The sequence below is a fragment of the Stegastes partitus genome, unplaced genomic scaffold (genome assembly GCF_000690725.1).
Source record: "Stegastes partitus isolate 25-593 unplaced genomic scaffold, Stegastes_partitus-1.0.2 Scaffold256, whole genome shotgun sequence".
NCBI classification, from domain to species: domain Eukaryota; kingdom Metazoa; phylum Chordata; class Actinopteri; family Pomacentridae; genus Stegastes; species Stegastes partitus.
The window spans coordinates 88,100-105,640 of record NW_007577987.1 but is presented as its reverse complement, the minus strand read 5'-3'; the positions used below and the strand labels follow the sequence as shown (position 1 = coordinate 105,640).

The 17,541-nt window shown below is 41.1% G+C and overlaps 1 protein-coding gene across 1 annotated transcript; it reads left to right on the top strand.

Moving 5' to 3' along the window:
* The first annotated feature begins 2,600 nt into the window (after nt 1-2,600).
* On the top strand, nt 2,601-15,802 carry LOC103357489 (PDZ and LIM domain protein 3). The gene is made up of 7 exons (XM_008282072.1): nt 2,601-2,812; nt 9,307-9,458; nt 10,590-10,674; nt 10,782-10,969; nt 12,386-12,513; nt 14,205-14,316; nt 15,333-15,802. The coding sequence occupies exons 1-7, from the start codon at nt 2,720-2,722 to the stop codon at nt 15,520-15,522; spliced, it is 948 nt and encodes a 315-aa protein (XP_008280294.1). The 5' UTR covers nt 2,601-2,719; the 3' UTR covers nt 15,523-15,802.
* Nucleotides 15,803-17,541: the final 1,739 nt, after the last annotated feature.

Below are 17,541 nucleotides of genomic sequence, written 5' to 3'. Positions count from 1 at the left end.
TATTTCTAATTATTTTTTCCTTTCAGCTCAATAGAAAAGACTGTGCAGATGACTGAAAAGTAAATCAAAGTGTAAAAGCAGCCTGTAGGAGTTTGACCCTTTGCCTAGAAGCGCGGAGGTGATGCATGCATGTATTTGCTAAATTTCACATGTTAACAGTTGGTGGCAGTAATGTGCAGTAAACGGCGATGGGGTCGGTCCATGAAAAACCAGCTGGCGCCTCCCACCTCACCCCCTCAGGATCAGCAGACTGTTTTCTAAAAATATTTATTGAAGAAATGCATCAGAGTCTGAATATTTTCAGAGTTACAAGCCCTGGAAGTACACAGGGGTCGGTTGAACTTTGGTGCTTTTTAATTTACATGATTTTTTTTTACAGCATTTTAGAGCCTTCATGACTTCACAAGCACAGCAGAAGGACACGGGATATTTTAGGGCTGAAAACACATTTGAATCTGTTAAAAACTGAAACAAAATCAATTTTTCATCCGCTCCAGATGTCACAATCTAAAGCCGAAGCCTTGTTGTCGTTCAGTACGATTTTTGTCTGCAGCCAATTTTGCAAATTGTCACAGTAACGTTTTCTGATAAATCTCTAAAGAAATCTTTCAAAAGTGCTTTTTAGTTCAACTTTAAGGGGTCATATCATCATGTAAGATAGATGGTTATGATATTTACCTGCATTTTGATTCCAGCGTTCAAACTGTTTTCTTATGCAGTCATATTTTTACACTTGACTTTGTATCTAGTGTCTGTGAAACGGACAAAGAACGCTGGTGTTTGCATATTTTATCTAATGGTTTGGACAAATCACACAGATCAAACATTTGTGGAGCATTTAAATGTGTGTTTGAGAGTCATCCACATTCTAATCCGATGGCATTCACTTCTTATGTTTGACACAGAAGAAATCGTGGCTAGAAGACGAGCCTGCCGTCAGACTGTTGCTCTGAATGAGACCTTTCAGATGCTGTAACTATTTCTGACCAACAACCTGTCCCACATGGTCACATGACCCTTGTTTGACCCAAAATGCACTTTTTGAAGTTGTCTGTGTGAAAGTCAATATCAGAAAACTGATTCTGTTTCTCTGCCACAGACATAAAACTGGTGCGCTTTTGCATTTGAAACCATCACGATGTTGGTGTTCAACACTGGTTAAGGAAAAAGTATACGACCCAACGAAAAACAAGACTTTAGTTTTAGATTATGTCACCTGGAGTAGAAGTGAAGTCAGATTTTCCACTTTTGTTGTTCGATTGCACCTTGATTTAACATTACAGACTGAAGTTAGAAATAAGTTTTGTATTTTTGAATTTAACCCTTGGTTGTGGAAAACACTGAAATCGATTTTGGTCTATGTGGTACAAAACTTTGCATTCTTACTGTAGCTGCTCTATAAATTTCACAACTTTAAATTGCTTTAACATGTCTTTCTTTTACGCAGTGAGTAAGTTTTCCCTGCACTCAAAACAGTACATGTTGGGATTATACGCTTAGACAATGTACGCTGTGTGTGTGTGCTAAATATAATCTCGTGCTGTTGTTACAGGTGTGAGCTATGGAGAGAATAAAAGCATAAATATGTCCAGTTAATTCAAGCAAACCAGTCGCTCTCTACAGTCTGATGTTACCGTCCAGAGGGAGGAATGTTGGACTACGAGTGCTTCCCTTATTAGACAGTGAATTAGTTTCTCATAGTAACCACAGAGAGACACCGTAAATCTGATCCACATTGAAATACTTCACTGGAAAAGGATTTTCAAGGCTCTGGACAACTGGTGGAGGCACTTTCTTTCATTTATGTGATGAAAACATGTCCTGCTCAGAGTGAAAGCTAAACCAGTGCCCACAGCTTGTTAACACAGACACTTAATGCCCGTTTTGTGTTTTTCACCATTTTTGCAACAGTCCAGACATGAAAGCTACACAGAAAGAAAAATATCCTTCGCTGGCTTTGATAAAAGTCTGTCATCGTAAGGAAAGGGCAGAGTGTTAAGATGCTCTGTAGGCCAGAGGAGGTATTTTTAGACATGAAAAATGACTCATTTTAACAAACATGACAAAAGCCGGTTTCTACATATGATTGAACCCAGAGCGTAACTGGATTATTATCAGGCTCAGGACTGCGAGTCCTGGGTCCCATCCAGATCAATAGTGGCTGGAATGTGCCTGTGAGACCTTCAGGGCCTCAGAGAGGAGCTTCGCCTCCAGACCAAATAAGGACAGGAGCAGCAGGACCCATCAACCAGAGCAGGAGGAGGCCAGGCAGACTCCGAGCTGCTGGGGATGTGAAGTGTCCGGGCTGGGGGGGGGGCTTGTTTCTGACAGAGGCTGCTTTACATCTAAACTCTGTCTACAAAGTGTCCGTGTAGGTGAGCAGAGACCGTGAGCTGAAACTGGCTCACAGATGCTTGAGCTGTGAGTGATTTAAGACCCAAACAGTAGATTTCCACTGGGAGAGAAGAAGTGGTAAAAGAAGAAAAAGTGCTGAAGAGAGCGAGGTGAGCAAGTGCTGGAGGTAGAGACTGAGTCAGTTCCCAAAATCTGACCAATTACCTCACTGGTGGGGTGTGGTCTGTCTGCTCTCCTCCCCCCTGACCCCCCCATCCTCGCACGGTTCAAAATCTCCATCACTTTGATATTCCTCTGCTCTTTAACTGTGATCCCGGCAGCGTGCGCTTTACTGCTGTTGTCAGAGCAGCGACATTAAAGGGTCATGGCGCTTAACGTGGTGCTGGATGGGCCGGCCCCCTGGGGGTTTCGCCTGACAGGAGGGAAGGATTTCAACCAGCCCCTGACCATCTCCAGGGTGAGTGAGCAGCATGATGTCTCTGTTATAAGAACAGAAGAAGAAAACTCTTATTTAACTTCTTTCCTCAAGTTGTTTGGGCAATATGGTTGTTGTTTTACAGTTAAAGATTCGTCACTTGTTCACATCCAAAGTGTAAATCTGTGATCTGCGTTTGTCCTCTGGTGGTCCAGTCCCGAGGAATCCCCGTTTGCTTTAGTGTCAACATTGTGTTTCCAGGAGGCTTCGTTCTAGAAACATTCTGGTGTGGTATGGAGCCTGCACCTGTGCCACAGTAAATGCAAGAGGCTTAGATACAAATAGCAGCTTACATTGCACCCTGACATGCACACACACCCACACACACACACACGTCTCACTGAGTGGATTCAGACAGAAGAATTTAGGAGGACGGAAACTATTCCTAAAAATGCACATTAATCCTGCAGCATGTGTGGCTGATGTCCAACTAAAAACCTGATGAAAACCATGAAATGTGTCCAAACGGAGTAAAGGACGTGGGATCCTACGGGGGCAGCACTCCTAATGTTTGGACAAACGTGCATAAACCTCCACACTTTACGGGATGTTCATGCTGGCAGCTGAGTCAACACAGAGGAGAGCGTGTTTGTCATTGATTGGAGTGATGAGCGCAGCGTCGTGATATGTCTATTATAGCGGTGCAGCTGCTGAGGAGACACCTCAACTTTGGCTCAACTTACAGCATCACAGGCAACAGCTCGGAGATGAGTGATAGCATGTAGGCACCTTAAAGAATCACATTATGAGTAGTTTGGATGAACAAGTGGCTGACAGCAAAGATACGAGGGTTAGAAGAAAAAGGGCAAATTGTGGGGAGGTTATATTTATCATCATTTGGAATGAAAATGATAATTTCCTGCAACAAATAGGGTATTTCCTGTTGATACACAGTGCAACCAAACAGGGACAAGAAAAAGTAAATTTAGAGGGATGGTTCACATTTTGAGAAATATGCTTGTTGACTTTTCCTTGGTGAGATTAAGATGATAACATAAATAGAGTAAATAAGTAGCCAGGACTGGGGCCAGTTTGTTATTGCTTCAAAGAAGCACAAAAACGAAAGTGAAGCAGCTTATTTCCTTAAAATGTCTTCTTACTGCTTCAACAAAAAACAAGCTTGTCAGTGCACCACAGTATGTTAGATGCACCAATGCCAGACAGAAAGGAGAGGAACATAACAACAGAACGAAGACAACAAAGAACTACTGCACCCTAAAAACATAAAAATATTATTTCATAACAACAGCAGTTTTTTTTTTCATGCATCTTCTTTTTGTCTCTCTCCTTTTGGAAATACACTGTTGTAACACAAAGTCACTCCGCAGTGTGGTCCATTGATTGTTGATCTTTCTTTTTTTTTTTTTAACATTCTCAATATGAGCGTCTCCATCAGTGTTTGGACTCATTTGAGGGCTGAATCCCTAGAGTCACACGGGGTCAGATGAGATCCTGCTCCGCTCGGGTATTGTGCGTCTATATTTAGGGAAAGACCTCACAAACTACTGACGAAAAGCACAGTTAGGTCGCAAACCGCTCACTCTGTCCAGTGCCCTCACACCTGTTGTGTCAGTGGACACTCTGAGGCCTACATGAGAAGAGTGATGAGAGAAGACTGGGATGGAGCGGAGCCGAAAGGGTGAACGACATGCGAGCGGTGATACAAGCAGTAGCATCTTACAATGTACAAAAAAGAGGTATAGTAAAAAAAAACTGTAGAAAGCTCTGATATACCGAGAAAATATATAAACTGTCTACATGATAAATGAAAAAGATTGTTGCTTCAGTGAACCCACAAGCTTCATTCAGGCACAAGTGAATCCACAGTCTCCCTTCACTGCCATTTTTGGTCAGGAACATCCTCCTCTTTGTGAGCCGCTGGTGTTCCCAGCTGGTTGGTGGAAGTAAACAAAAGTGATAATCATCTTTTTTTTCCTCCAGAAGGCAGCAGCCTTAAAGGGGCACCCTTTAAAAAATGTATACACCATCATCAGTATTCTTTTTATGAGCAGTACTATGCAGCATGAAGAAACAGTTGCAGAATATATTACATGTAGCTGCAGGAGCTTTGCCAAGTTGAGAAAATCACCTCTATCATGTCACAGTCATTGCTCAAGCTTTACGATCGCTAATTTAGACTCAGAAATGTATGTAACGAACTTGAAGCAGAGAATTTAATATACATGAGCATGATGGTGTTGCCTCTACTGCATCCACTTTGGTGATTCCTTTTATCATTTCTTCTGAGTCTTTCAGCTGTTCAGGACTTTCATGTTGCCATATGTAGAAGGTATTTTGGATCCATTGGACGCCAAGAAAGAATATGTGCAAAATAACTGTTGGTAGTCATTACAGACTTTTATGCTATGCTAAATACATTTTCTGATAAGCTGACATATTTTTGGTTCCAAATGTATGACATATGTCCCTCTTTTTATATTTAAAAAGAAATCTTTAAAAATAAAAAACAATACCTGTCACCTAAACCAAATGGCCTGGAGTCCAAAAGACCCCAAAGTGTCCTGAATAGGATTAATCTTGCGTTAAGAACATTTTCCCCCCATTTGGGGAATCACAACAAGCTGTAACCACAACAACGACTTATTATCACCTTTAAAAGTTGCTATACCTATAGTCAATCTGTTGCTAAGGGTTGCCCACATGTGTAGCTGCGTCTCAGTCCACCAGGTTTATCCACTTCCTAGAGCTGGTTGTGCTAACTCTAAAGATGTCACAGCAAATGCTCTTCTGCAAGAGTGAACACAAGAGTCTTCATGCACTCCCAACATCTGAGGAACTGAAGACACAGTGGATTACTTTTACTTTTGATGACAGTGTTCTTTCAACAAGTGGAAAATTCTTAGAATGCCATGTTGTACAGCTAATGTGGCTAACATTGGCTTTGATCTTAAGCCCCACGGGTCAGAACTATACGGAAACTGTAACAATGGGGGACATTTAGAGACGGTGGAAACTTTAAGACTGTTTTGAAACCAGTCAACAAGCCCTGTGTGGGTTGTTGTGGTTTCACCTGTTGAGCTCCAGTGAGACTTAAACTTAGCTGAATCTGTTTGCGTCTCTCCTGCTCTCTGTGCTCACATATACTGCATTTTGTACAGCTAAATTCCCAATAAAATGGTTCTCATTTACATATTTCTCAATTTCTGTAGTCAGAAAACTGAATAGGCGTGAAACAGAGATGGAAACAGCCCATTCAGACTACATGTTAACCAGCAGCCCCTTCAGAGTCATTTCCAAGCTGCTGCTCTGCACCAATCATTATACAGTTGTGGTGAGATGATCTGTCTTTGTTGTATTTTGAGCTGAAAAACTGAACAAAACATTCTAGGGATGAGTGAAACTTAATTTGCTGCAATGGAACACAATATAAGACCTTTGTATTTCTCTCAATCAAATCCTGCAAGAAGTCTGGCTATTTAGCAGCTAAATGCTCCAGTTACTGCCTTTGTCTGCCGTTCGGTCAGATGAAGTGTACTGTGGGTTCACAACAGCTTTCCTCTGTGGAATGAGAGACTGAACCTATTGTGAATCCAGTAGGCAGGTAAAGTCATTAATGTTAAATCCAAAGCAATAAGCTCAGAGATGTTAAAAATCTGTGTCAGAGCTGAGAGCTGAAGAGTTGAAGGATGATTCTATGTGGGTTTGCCAGTAAGACGGACCCTTCTTGCTTTACTCATAGCAATTTGATCCACTGTAAATCTAAAAATATTGATGAGTGGAGCTGGAAAACTAACTGGAGTTAGTGACATGGAGTTCAATCAGCAAACGTCTTGAAAGTGCCAGATTTATTTCCCTGTTCTGTACTTCTAGGAGTCTATTACTTCAGCTGAATTCCCCTTTTTAAAACTCCTCAACTTCATTCTTTCTCACATCGAATATTAAAGACAGACGCCACATGTGGAAACTCAGAGGAGTCAGCCAGGGAGAAACCAGAGAGAACGAGAGAAAAGATGGAGAGGTGCTTGTAATTTAAACAAAGACAAATGCTCGACATGACAGCTGAGCTGCGTGGAAACTGAATGATCCAATAAAAGCTCATGGATGTGCACAGATTCAGTTCAGCAGACATCAGAGCAGTAAAACACACAGTCAGACAGAAGCACTCCAACAAATGCTCCGCTGTAAATTACTGCTCCCTCTTTGACAGCATGAGACATCCCCTCAGCAATTTCATCCGCTGTTATTTATAGGCAGATGACCTAATTTTAGTTTCAACGTAACATCCCAGTGTAGCTTAGTTTCCTGGGTCCAGTAATGCAATATGACTGAGCGGAGGTCGTGCCCTGTGTCCTGTAGGTGGGAATATGCTTTGAAGCTGCCACCTGAGAGATATTCTGAGACGCTGATGGCTTTCTTGCTCATCTCGATCAGTTCCTGGCCAGTGGAATACATGTTCCATCTGGATGCTGTCACTTAGCAGGACACAGCGCATGTTTACTTCATCTCCATGACATGAGACGGGCAGTTTACACGCATACATACCAGCCGGGCTTTCTCTAATAGGAATCCTCCTGCTGCATCTCAGCCGCTATTCACACAGAGTGCATGTTCTGTAGAAGTTATAGATTTAGGTCACAAATCGCTTCTGTTATGACCCAATAGTTCGGCGTCTTAGCGGAGTTTTGTATTTTGCTGGAGAATTCAGGCCAGGTGAGACTCAGAGAAAGAAAATCACATAACGCTGTGATCCCAGCTGGAGAGAACATACAAGGGGGCCAGTGAGCACTGTATTAAGAGATGAAGTGCCAGTGATGGAGGCCAGACCCACACTGTTCAAGGGGCTGCACCATCTGTACATACTGGACAGTGTGGCGGGGATTTATGGAGGGACAGCCTGCCAATGAGCAGAGTTTTCAGTTTACTGGCCAAATTCACAGTCATTGCTCTGGGGGGGTTTATTCTAATGCAATATAACTAATTATGCTGTTTTTTTCTTGATAAACTAAAAAACACACAGTGAGGAACAAACTATTTTCTTTCATAGGAAACTTTAGTTCATCCTCAGTTGGTTTTTGGTTGTTGTTTTTTTTTTTTTATCATGATGCCCAGACATATGTTTGAAGGTAGAGAGAAGATTATCCAAATTTCAATCAAGTATTGATTCTATATGTTAGCAATTTAACAAACCCATTTAATAAACCCAAGTGCAATTCATTCATTTAGAAATATTCTTAAATTTTTGCTCTTAGTATCCTTGTGTTCTTCTGTTTGTCTTATTAATATTGTATATATAGTGTATGTACCTTGCCTCTTTAATTTATAGATGTGTTTTCTCGCTTTTCTTACTGTCACTTTGCTGCTGTGGTGTTGCAGACTCTCCCTCGTGGGACTAATAAAGGATAATATATTCTATTCTATTCTATTCTATTCTATTCTAACCAAAGCCGTTATCGTCTCACATGTTCCTGTCTTGCTCCAAGTTTAGCCCAAAGTCTCTTGGCTATTTTTTGTGAAATTTCCACCTGGAAAAACATCCACACATTTAGTCAGTAACAGCTGTCGAACCGCAAGGCCAAACCTTGCAACCTTAGACTCTGTAGATAAAAGACGCTTGAGAGGATTTTGAAACACGATAAGTCTCTTTATCCTTATCACCAATTTCAATCAGCGTGAGATATTAAAAATAAATAAAGAAATAAAAACTCCTGCAAAAAGGAACACTTTTACTTCTGCCTAATCCAACTTGTAAATTAGGGAGTACATAACATCTTTGTAAAACTGAGTCAACAGACAATAATTTCATTGAATGGCAACTCAATAAAATATGCAGATAGATAGATAGATAGATAGATAGATAGGTAGATAGATAGATAGATAGATAGGTAGGTAGATAGGTAGATAGGTAGATAGATAGATAGATAGAACTTTATTGATCAGGGAAATTGTTGTATATACACATCTATGTAGTTACTGTGTTAAAGAAAACAAAAATAAGCCAGACGCCTCTTCCCCACCTCGTCCGATGTATTCATTCAGGGAGTTTCAGCCTTTTTTTGTCACTTTCAGACTTGACTTCAGCAGTATTGTGACTGAAATAAATCACAGTTATTGACTGAGGGATTTTTCAGTGAATTACAGAAACATTATTTTATCATGTAGTGAAGTGATATAACAGAGGAAATTCCTGCTTTGTCATTTTGCAGATGGGTGACAAACGTAGTGTCTTAGTGAGACGTTTGACCACCATAAGCCTGAAAAATATCTGTCACATGCCCGCTGGTGTAAATTCCCTGAAACTCTCCTGGAGTGATTCTGAAAACCATTCCTTCATTTGATGTTTAGTTAGGATGACTGTTCCATGTTGACGTCTAGGAAATGCAAAGGCCGTAACATATACTCATCAAACTATATTGCTGCTGTATGTTTTTCCCTGGTTTTGTATCATCACATGTGACGCTGTCCTGATTGACCGTCCTTGTCTCCCTTGTTTATGCCTTCATCTGCTCTCCATCCAGATCACTCCCGGCAGCAAGGCGGCTCTTGCCAACCTGTGTGCCGGTGACGTCATCCTGGCCATCGAGGGAGCCCCGGCCACTGACATGCTGCACTGCGAAGCCCAGAACAAGATAAAGGAGTCCACCTATCAGCTGTGCCTCACCGTTGAAAGGTGCACAAACACAAACATGACCAGGTGGTGGGCGGAGAAAAGCAACGCCTGCATCCTATAAGTAAATCCATACATTAGTCTTTGAATAAATGTTGTGTTTGGGAAGCTTCTTTATGCCATTTTAGATTCATCCATCCATCCCTTATCTATTATCATTAATCCTCATTAGGGTCGCGGGGGGGGGCTGGAGTCTAACCCAGCTGACTTAGGGTGAAGGCAGGGGACACCCTGGACAGGTCACCAGCCTATCACAGGGCTACACTTAGAGACAGACAACCAAGCACACTCACATTCACACCTACGGACAATTTAGAATCACCAATTAACCTCTACATGTTTTTGGACCTTGTGGGAGGAAGCAGGAGAACCCGGAGAGAACCCACGCTGCACGGGCATTTTAGATTCAGTAAAGTTAAATTTAACCTCTTAAGACCTGGTGCCCACGCATGGACATCACATTTTGGGCTATATAACCACAGTAGTTAATTTTTTAATGTATTATTAATATTATATATTTATTTATTTATTTTAATTTTTAAAAATATTTTTATATATTTTTAAACTATATTTTTTTTTTTCTTTAATTTTTTTTCTTTATTTGATCAGATCAAATAATTTTTTAAAAATTGCATATCAAACAAGAGCTTGGGTCTTAAGAGGTTAAAGGTGTTTTTTTCTGAGAGATTTCACATTTTCATTGGTGCTGCTTGTATTTGTGTCCAGCCTTATTACAACAGTTGATTAATATTTAAATGTGTATAACTGATACAGTCGTGCTTCCTCGCCCTCTTAGCCTCTGATCCTTTAAAACCACATCAGTGTCTACTTATGAGAAATCACTACCGGTTTTATGTCTACAGGTTGTGACTTAAGAGGGGTTTTAAAGGTCTGGATCTGCAGCATTATCCAGTAGTGCACTGGCAAATAATAATAGCAGCAGGAACTGTGAGGACATGTGAGGCAGATGGCATTCCAGGCAAAGGCCGACATGAGTTTAAGTCGAAATTTAAACCTCAGTTTTGATGTTTTATGGGTTGGGATTATAGACTTACGTATACACACAGACTCAGAAGGAGACATTTAACAGTCTCGGCGGTGACCTTCTGACCAGGATCTGTCTTTGATTCCCAGGAATGAATCAAGACTGTGGTCTCCACGTGTGGTGGAGGACGGCAGATCTCACCCGTATAAAATGAACCTGGAGGCAGAACAGCAGGTTTGTAAAACCGTATGAGAAACAGATTTCTTTGTCTTTTTTTTCATCATAGAAGCCATTTAGCTCCACATCATTTTATCCCATTTTATTCCCTCTTCTCCCTACAGGAGTATAAACCAATTGGCACCGCTCACAACCGAAAAGCTCAGCCATTTGTCGCAGCAGCCAACATTGATGACAAGCGGCAGGTGGTCAGTACATCCTACAACACTCCCATAGGCCTCTACTCCTCAGGCAATATCCAGGATGCCATGGAGGGCCAGATCCGAGGCCTGGTCCCCCACAAGCCTGAGAGGTGATCGCTGCAGCTAATCATAGCATCGGTTTCTTTAAAAGCCCTGCAACACAGAAGCTAACCGCTAGCAGCATGACGATAGAAGTGTTGGGCATCAGTCTGTGTGTTGAGAGCAAACAGTCGGCTTATAAAAGTCTCAAACAGCCAAGTTACGTATTTTGTTTTTACTGGAATGACCGAGGAGCCATCTTTCAAAACAGAATCCAGTTGTCTCACCTGATCAGAAGTTATTTCTAATGGCATTTTATCAGCACTATCAGCTGTTACTGCCGAGCGAAGCTGTACTTTGAGCTTTCAAACAAACTCAATCATCTTCTCTAGTTTATTTAGAGTAGGTCATGTAATTTATAATGTCTGATCTTGACTTTCATACCACGACAGTTGGACACTTGACTGCTAACAGCCTTACAGATTGTTCTTATATTAACTGTAAAAACTGTACGTTGTCGATGCTCATTCAAAAACAAACTCTTTAATGAGAGAAATTACAAAAGGACGGGGAGTCCCTCTGTAACGACAGTAGGTTCACTGTAATATTTTGCAGTTGTTTTCTCGAATTTATTTAACTTTTGCAAGCTCACAACTAATGAATCCATCACCTCAGATTTTTACACCTGAATAAAACTAAAAGTATACGTTGTTTTTTTATGGTTAACATCGCTTAAAAATCCTGAGCTGAGTTTGAAATATTTGATGAAATCGTTTGAGAATTAAAATGTCTCTCCTGTGGCGCCACCTGAAGGCCAAACTCAACATTTTCTCCATTAACGGTCCAAAATGACCATTTTTCATCCATCTAAGTTGTGTTTTCTGGTTTATAACGAATGCAGCGATTGTGTTTTTGTGCTCGGCGGTTGTTATATTTACTGTAATCCACCTGCTCTTTACATGAGTCACCTCCTAAATCGCCCTGCAGCCAGCCGGTCAGTCAGATGTACGACGTCATCGCCAGCAGCCTTCCCATCATATGGATTTCATTAGGACATCTGATATATGATGTGTCACTCTGAGAATATGTTTCCCCTGCAGACATGGAAGAATATCTTCGTGGCCCTCACCTTGCAGCAGCCCTACATTCATTTACATCAACACTGTAACGCATTCGCGACCATTTAGAAACACTGATACGACCCTGAAAACGTCATGTTGTATAATTAGCATGTTGTAAATCACAGCTAAAATTGGCCATTAATCACTATCCTTTCCTCTACAACAGCTTTTTTTCTCATCCTACTTATAATATGAAACCATCATGACACTATAATCTCCAGCTGGTTGTTTTCACCTGATGTGCTGCCCTCCTGTAACACCAGCTTCAGGGCAAAGCGGTCTACAAAACGTTTATTTGCCACAATCATCAGACATCCTACAGACCTGCAGCACCACACTTCAATCGTTGTGTGTCTGAATGCTCAGTCCCAGGACTCTGACCAGCATCGAGGACTCTGACGTGTACCGGATGTTACAGAAAGACCAGGAGGAGCCCCAGGAGCCTCGGCAGTCCGGTTCCTTCAAGGCCCTCCAGGACTTTATTGACAGCGATGGTGAGTTCTGCTTCTTTTCCAGGAAGATGTATTTTCACCAAAACAAACAAAAAGAAAACACACATCATAGGTTGGCTTAGTGAGCTTTGGGGTCTCTCTGACACAGAGGCAGGCTAACTGCTCTCCCTGCTTTCATTCTTCATGTTATTGGATAAGTCAGCCAGCTGCTGGTTGGAGCTTTATATTTAGCGTACAGACGTGGGACTGGTATTTTCTCATCTGACTCTTAGCTCCCTTTTGTGTATCATAAGCTTAACAAATATTGTCTGAAGTTATTTTCTTCTTCTTCTTTTTTTTTTATCTTCGTTACTTCGGTTATGTATCATTAATATTATGAAGAAACGCTTAATCATTATTATCAAGTTGTCACACTGGTGCAATTTTCTTTTTGTACAATGTTGTTCTTTACCCCAGAAATACTCTACTTGCAGTTTCAAAAGCTCCAGTTCGGTCATATTGCATTGCATTCTGGAGTGGTTACGTCTGAAGTCAGGGTTGTATTAGAAAAGTCTCATACTTTGCTAATAAGGTGCAGCACCTCACAATTCAAAATGTCTTCATAAAGGCAGACACTTTTCTCTAAAGCAACCAACATATTTCCCTCCTGTACACATCAGAGAAGCGGTTTTGGGTTTTGACGTCTTGCTCAAAGCAGGCAGGAGGAACCAGGAATTAACTCATCAACCCTGTGACTGAGTTTACATGTTGCTCATTTGATGGTTTAACAGTGACGTAAACAAACATATCAGGAGATTGTATTCTGTTTTCTACAAGACAACAAGTAAGTCTTTAGTTATTTTGTTCGACACTGTATGTCTCATATAATACAATGTTAAAGCCTTCAGCAAAGATTTCTGGAATAAAACTCTAGAAACTGTTTCTAGTTCGAACATTACTCCAACATTACAGCTTGCCGCTGTAGCTTTACAGTGTTGGAGCAGAGTCGTGGGTGAGCTGGTGTGCTCGAGCTGCAGTGAATAGTGAAGGAGTGAAGGGAGAGATGCAAGACTGTGACAGCTGCGTCTAAGTTATTTTAAAACACGAAGGGAATACTTTCATGTATTAAATTAAACTTTTAATTATGTATCTTTGAGATGTGTTTTTTGGGGTTTATTCAAGCCTCTTAAAAGAGTTTACAGCCCCAAACAAAAGCCCCCACAGACGAAGTCACACCTATATGTCTGTTGCTTCAGCGGGGATACGAATAAATAAGAAAAGTTTGTCTACAGGAGAATAAATATCTGAAAACAATACTGAATGCAATCTATCTATCTATCTATCTATCTATCTATCTATCTATCTATCTATCTATCTATCTATCTATCTATCTATCTATCTATGCTATGCTATGCTATGCTATGCCCTATGATAAAAGCTATATTGCATCAATGAGATGTACTCCAACAATATGTTTCCCTTATTTTTCAAGTGCTGTAGCATTAAAGTTGCGTAACACGTTGAGACAAAAGCACTTCTCCGTGTGTTTCCTCCATTATTTGAACAGTAAAAATTGTGTCCTGGCAGAGCTGAAGTTCTGACACGCACTCACAACCCCGTCATTTAGGTTTCGAGAGGCAATGTCGCTGCTCCTGAAGTGTTTCTGCCTCACATCTCTCAAGTGCTTTGTTTTCATTTGCGTAGCCGAACAGGGCTGTGTTGTTGTTGAGTGGTTTTCTTTCTCATGTGGGCAGGCACTCGTCCTATTGTGACTCGGACTGTAAAAGCACCCACAACCAAACCAGCTGCGCCCACAGGAAACCTGCAGAAGCTGCCCGTCTGCGACAAGTGTGGGAATGGGATAGTGTGAGTAAAAATAGAACAAATCATGTGTGATTCACATGAAGACCCTCCAAGCATCAGTAAAGACAAAAAGTTACAGAAACAACACGGTCGACTACGACTTATAGCTTGTAAAGAGATAAACATAGAAAATGCAAACAATACAATATAGGTTCCATGTTTATACACAGTATTTTACTATAATATAGTGTCAAATAGATATTTGTTTTGTTTTTACTTGTTATTTTATTACTGTAGAGGTTAAATATTAAATATGCAAGACATCATTTTGGAATGTTTTCAATCGATTATGGCATCAAATAATACCGTTTGATTACTGGCTTTATGCCACTACATAAGGAGTCAATAACAATCAGACAAAATAAACGATGAGAGCATTAAAGTCACTCTTTTAAAATCCCAATAAATGTTTTTTTTTTTAAACTTCTATTTCCCCTTTTTATAAATAGCTATAATAACATTTTGTGTATAAACACTTAGTTTAATCTTTGTGCATCATCAGTAAAAATCTGCATTTTGGTTTGTATGTGATTTTTTTTTTTATTGATTATTCTGGCGGCATCATTTTGTTTTTGTTTTTTTTTTGTAAAATGAAGTAATACAAGTGTAGTCTGTGAATATTCTATAAATCCAATTCATTTTCCATACTTTTGTACTGGGGAGGTGATGTTAACATACTTCAACATATACACTTAGTGTGAGCAGGCAGCGAGCAGCTGGAAGTCTTGTTTTTGCTGTTCTGTGGGGCTTTTAACTCCCACCTTGCAACGGCATTTCTGCAAATGTACGCTTCTGCTCACACACAATCAAATCTTTTTACCAGAGAGGGCCTGGTGTTATCTTACTCTTTGGTTAAATTGTGCTAAAAAAAAAAAAAAAAAAAAAAGTCCTGTTTTTAGTCCATCCATACCAATAACGTATCATAAACAATTTGTTCTTTGTCATGTGATGATGCTGCATCACTCTCCATACAAATCATTTTCTCTTCTCTCCACATCTCTCTGGTGTTGATGCTACAGCGGGACAGTGGTGAAGGCTCGGGACAAATACCGTCACCCCGGCTGCTTCGTGTGCTCCGACTGTGACGTCAACCTGAAACAGAAGGGCTACTTCTTTGTGGAGGGGCAGCTGTACTGCGAGGCTCACGCTCGCGCCAGAATGAGACCACCGGAGGGACACGACCTCATCACAACATTTCCCTCTGCATAGAACTCCCTCGTATAAAGACACAAACACACACACACACACTTTATCAAGCGCTCTTGTGTCCTACATCTGCGTTGTATGTGTTCGTCTGCACTTTGGTGTCGTCTGTGTGCAACAATATTTCAGTAGGAACACACTTATTTCTCTGAGCTTGCCGCCGTGTTGTTTTGACCTGTAAACCGCAGGTGATAAATGAACGACCTGGTTGTTTAAAGAGCCCAATGAAACACTGAGACTTGCCACAATTTGATGTCTTTCTAATAAAGACTTGTTTTTATTCTGTCAGAATGTATGTGGAGTCTTGAGTATGAACAGAAAACCACACCTATATGTTGAACTCTGAGAAATAGCACGCTTACTTAAATGCACTGGAGTGGCAGTAATTACAAATAAAAAAACAGCCCTCAATGAATCCAAGATTTGCAGTGAAGAATCAATAGGCTCGGTGGTTAGCACTGTCGCTTCACAGTTAGAAGATCCCCAGTTTGCACCCTGGTTAGGGATCATTCTGTGTGGAGTTTGCATGTTCTCCCCGTGCAGGTTCTCTCTGGGTTCTCCAGCTTCCTCCCACACAGTCCAGAACATGTTGAGGTTAATTGGTGATTCTAAATTGTCCGTAGGTGTGAATGTGAGTGTGCTTGGTTGTCTGTCTCTAAGTGTAGCCCTGTGATAGACTGGTGACCTGTCCAGGGTGTCCCCTGCCTTCACCCTGAGTCAGCTGGGATAGACTCCAGCCCTCCATGACCCTAGTGAGGATTAGTGATAATAGATAAGGGATGGATGGATGGGTGGATGGATGGATGGATGGAATCGACAGTGATTAAGATGGCCTTCTAGCTCAGAGGCAAACAATCTCACAGAAAGACCCAAAAAACATTGGATGATAGAATAAAGATGAATGTCTTCACAGAAGGTGCCATGGACTGAAAAAAGTGAAGAATGCCAAGAAAAAAAAACCAAAGCAGCAGAGTAGTCTTGCAGAAGTGTGACAACATCTTGCCAATAGTCACAGAAGTAAAGAGAGATCGTCAATAAATTACATTTTTTACACATTGTAAGCACGTCAAATCAAACTAATTTAATACCTTTTAAATTCATTGCTTTAAAGCCTTGTGATATTTAGCCACGCTAGAGGCCTGGCTGTAGGGGCAGCAGTATCGATCTGTTCTTCTGTCTGCTGATCCACAGACTCCAGTTTTACCAACAACTGTGAATTTTGCCTCCAAGGACAAACAGGAGGAACGACTACAGCAAACGATTCACATGTGCACTTTTGTTTTATTCCAAATCTATCCTTTGGTCCAAATGTTCTTGGACAGAATTCGCTCCCAGACCCCACAGAGGCCTCATCCGGGTGATTCCACTCTCTGGGATTGACTGGAGCTCTTCTTGGGATCGTGCGAGCGCGTACAGTCAGTCGGATCGATTCTCGAACTTTCTTGTTAGCTTTATTGCAGCCAATCATTACTGCCTCTACCCGAATAACAGAGGTTCAATCACTGCAGTGACTAAAACCCTTGTGTGAGGGGCCTTGGATGGTTCACCTGGGATTCAACATGCTTGTAACGGTGACACAGGAGGACTGGAGCGAGTGGGTAAATTGAGTTGGCGAGAGCACCGCAGCAGCCTCCCTGTCAGACTCTCCACCGTGAGGTATTTCACGGCCACTGCCGAGCAGACACCTTTATACATGATGCATAAGTCATCTTTGAAAGAGAAGTTAGCATTTTTATTCAGAAAATATTTTTCAGGTAAGTAGAAGGAAAGGGCAGCAGGGATGAAAACATCATTGACGAGATTAAAATCTTCTTTTCCAGTGTGTCGGCCTGAACTTTCATATTTCTATATGGTGCACAAGTGCGGGCATAAAGTAAAAAACGAGTCAAAACAAGAATATTAGCATAATATTAGAATGCAGGGTTTGTTAGATGTAGGCAAATATATGCTTCAATAAAAACACAAATACTAGCAGCAACTATTGATTCAGTGTACTGTGGATGGACGAGCAGCTCCCAGTGCTGT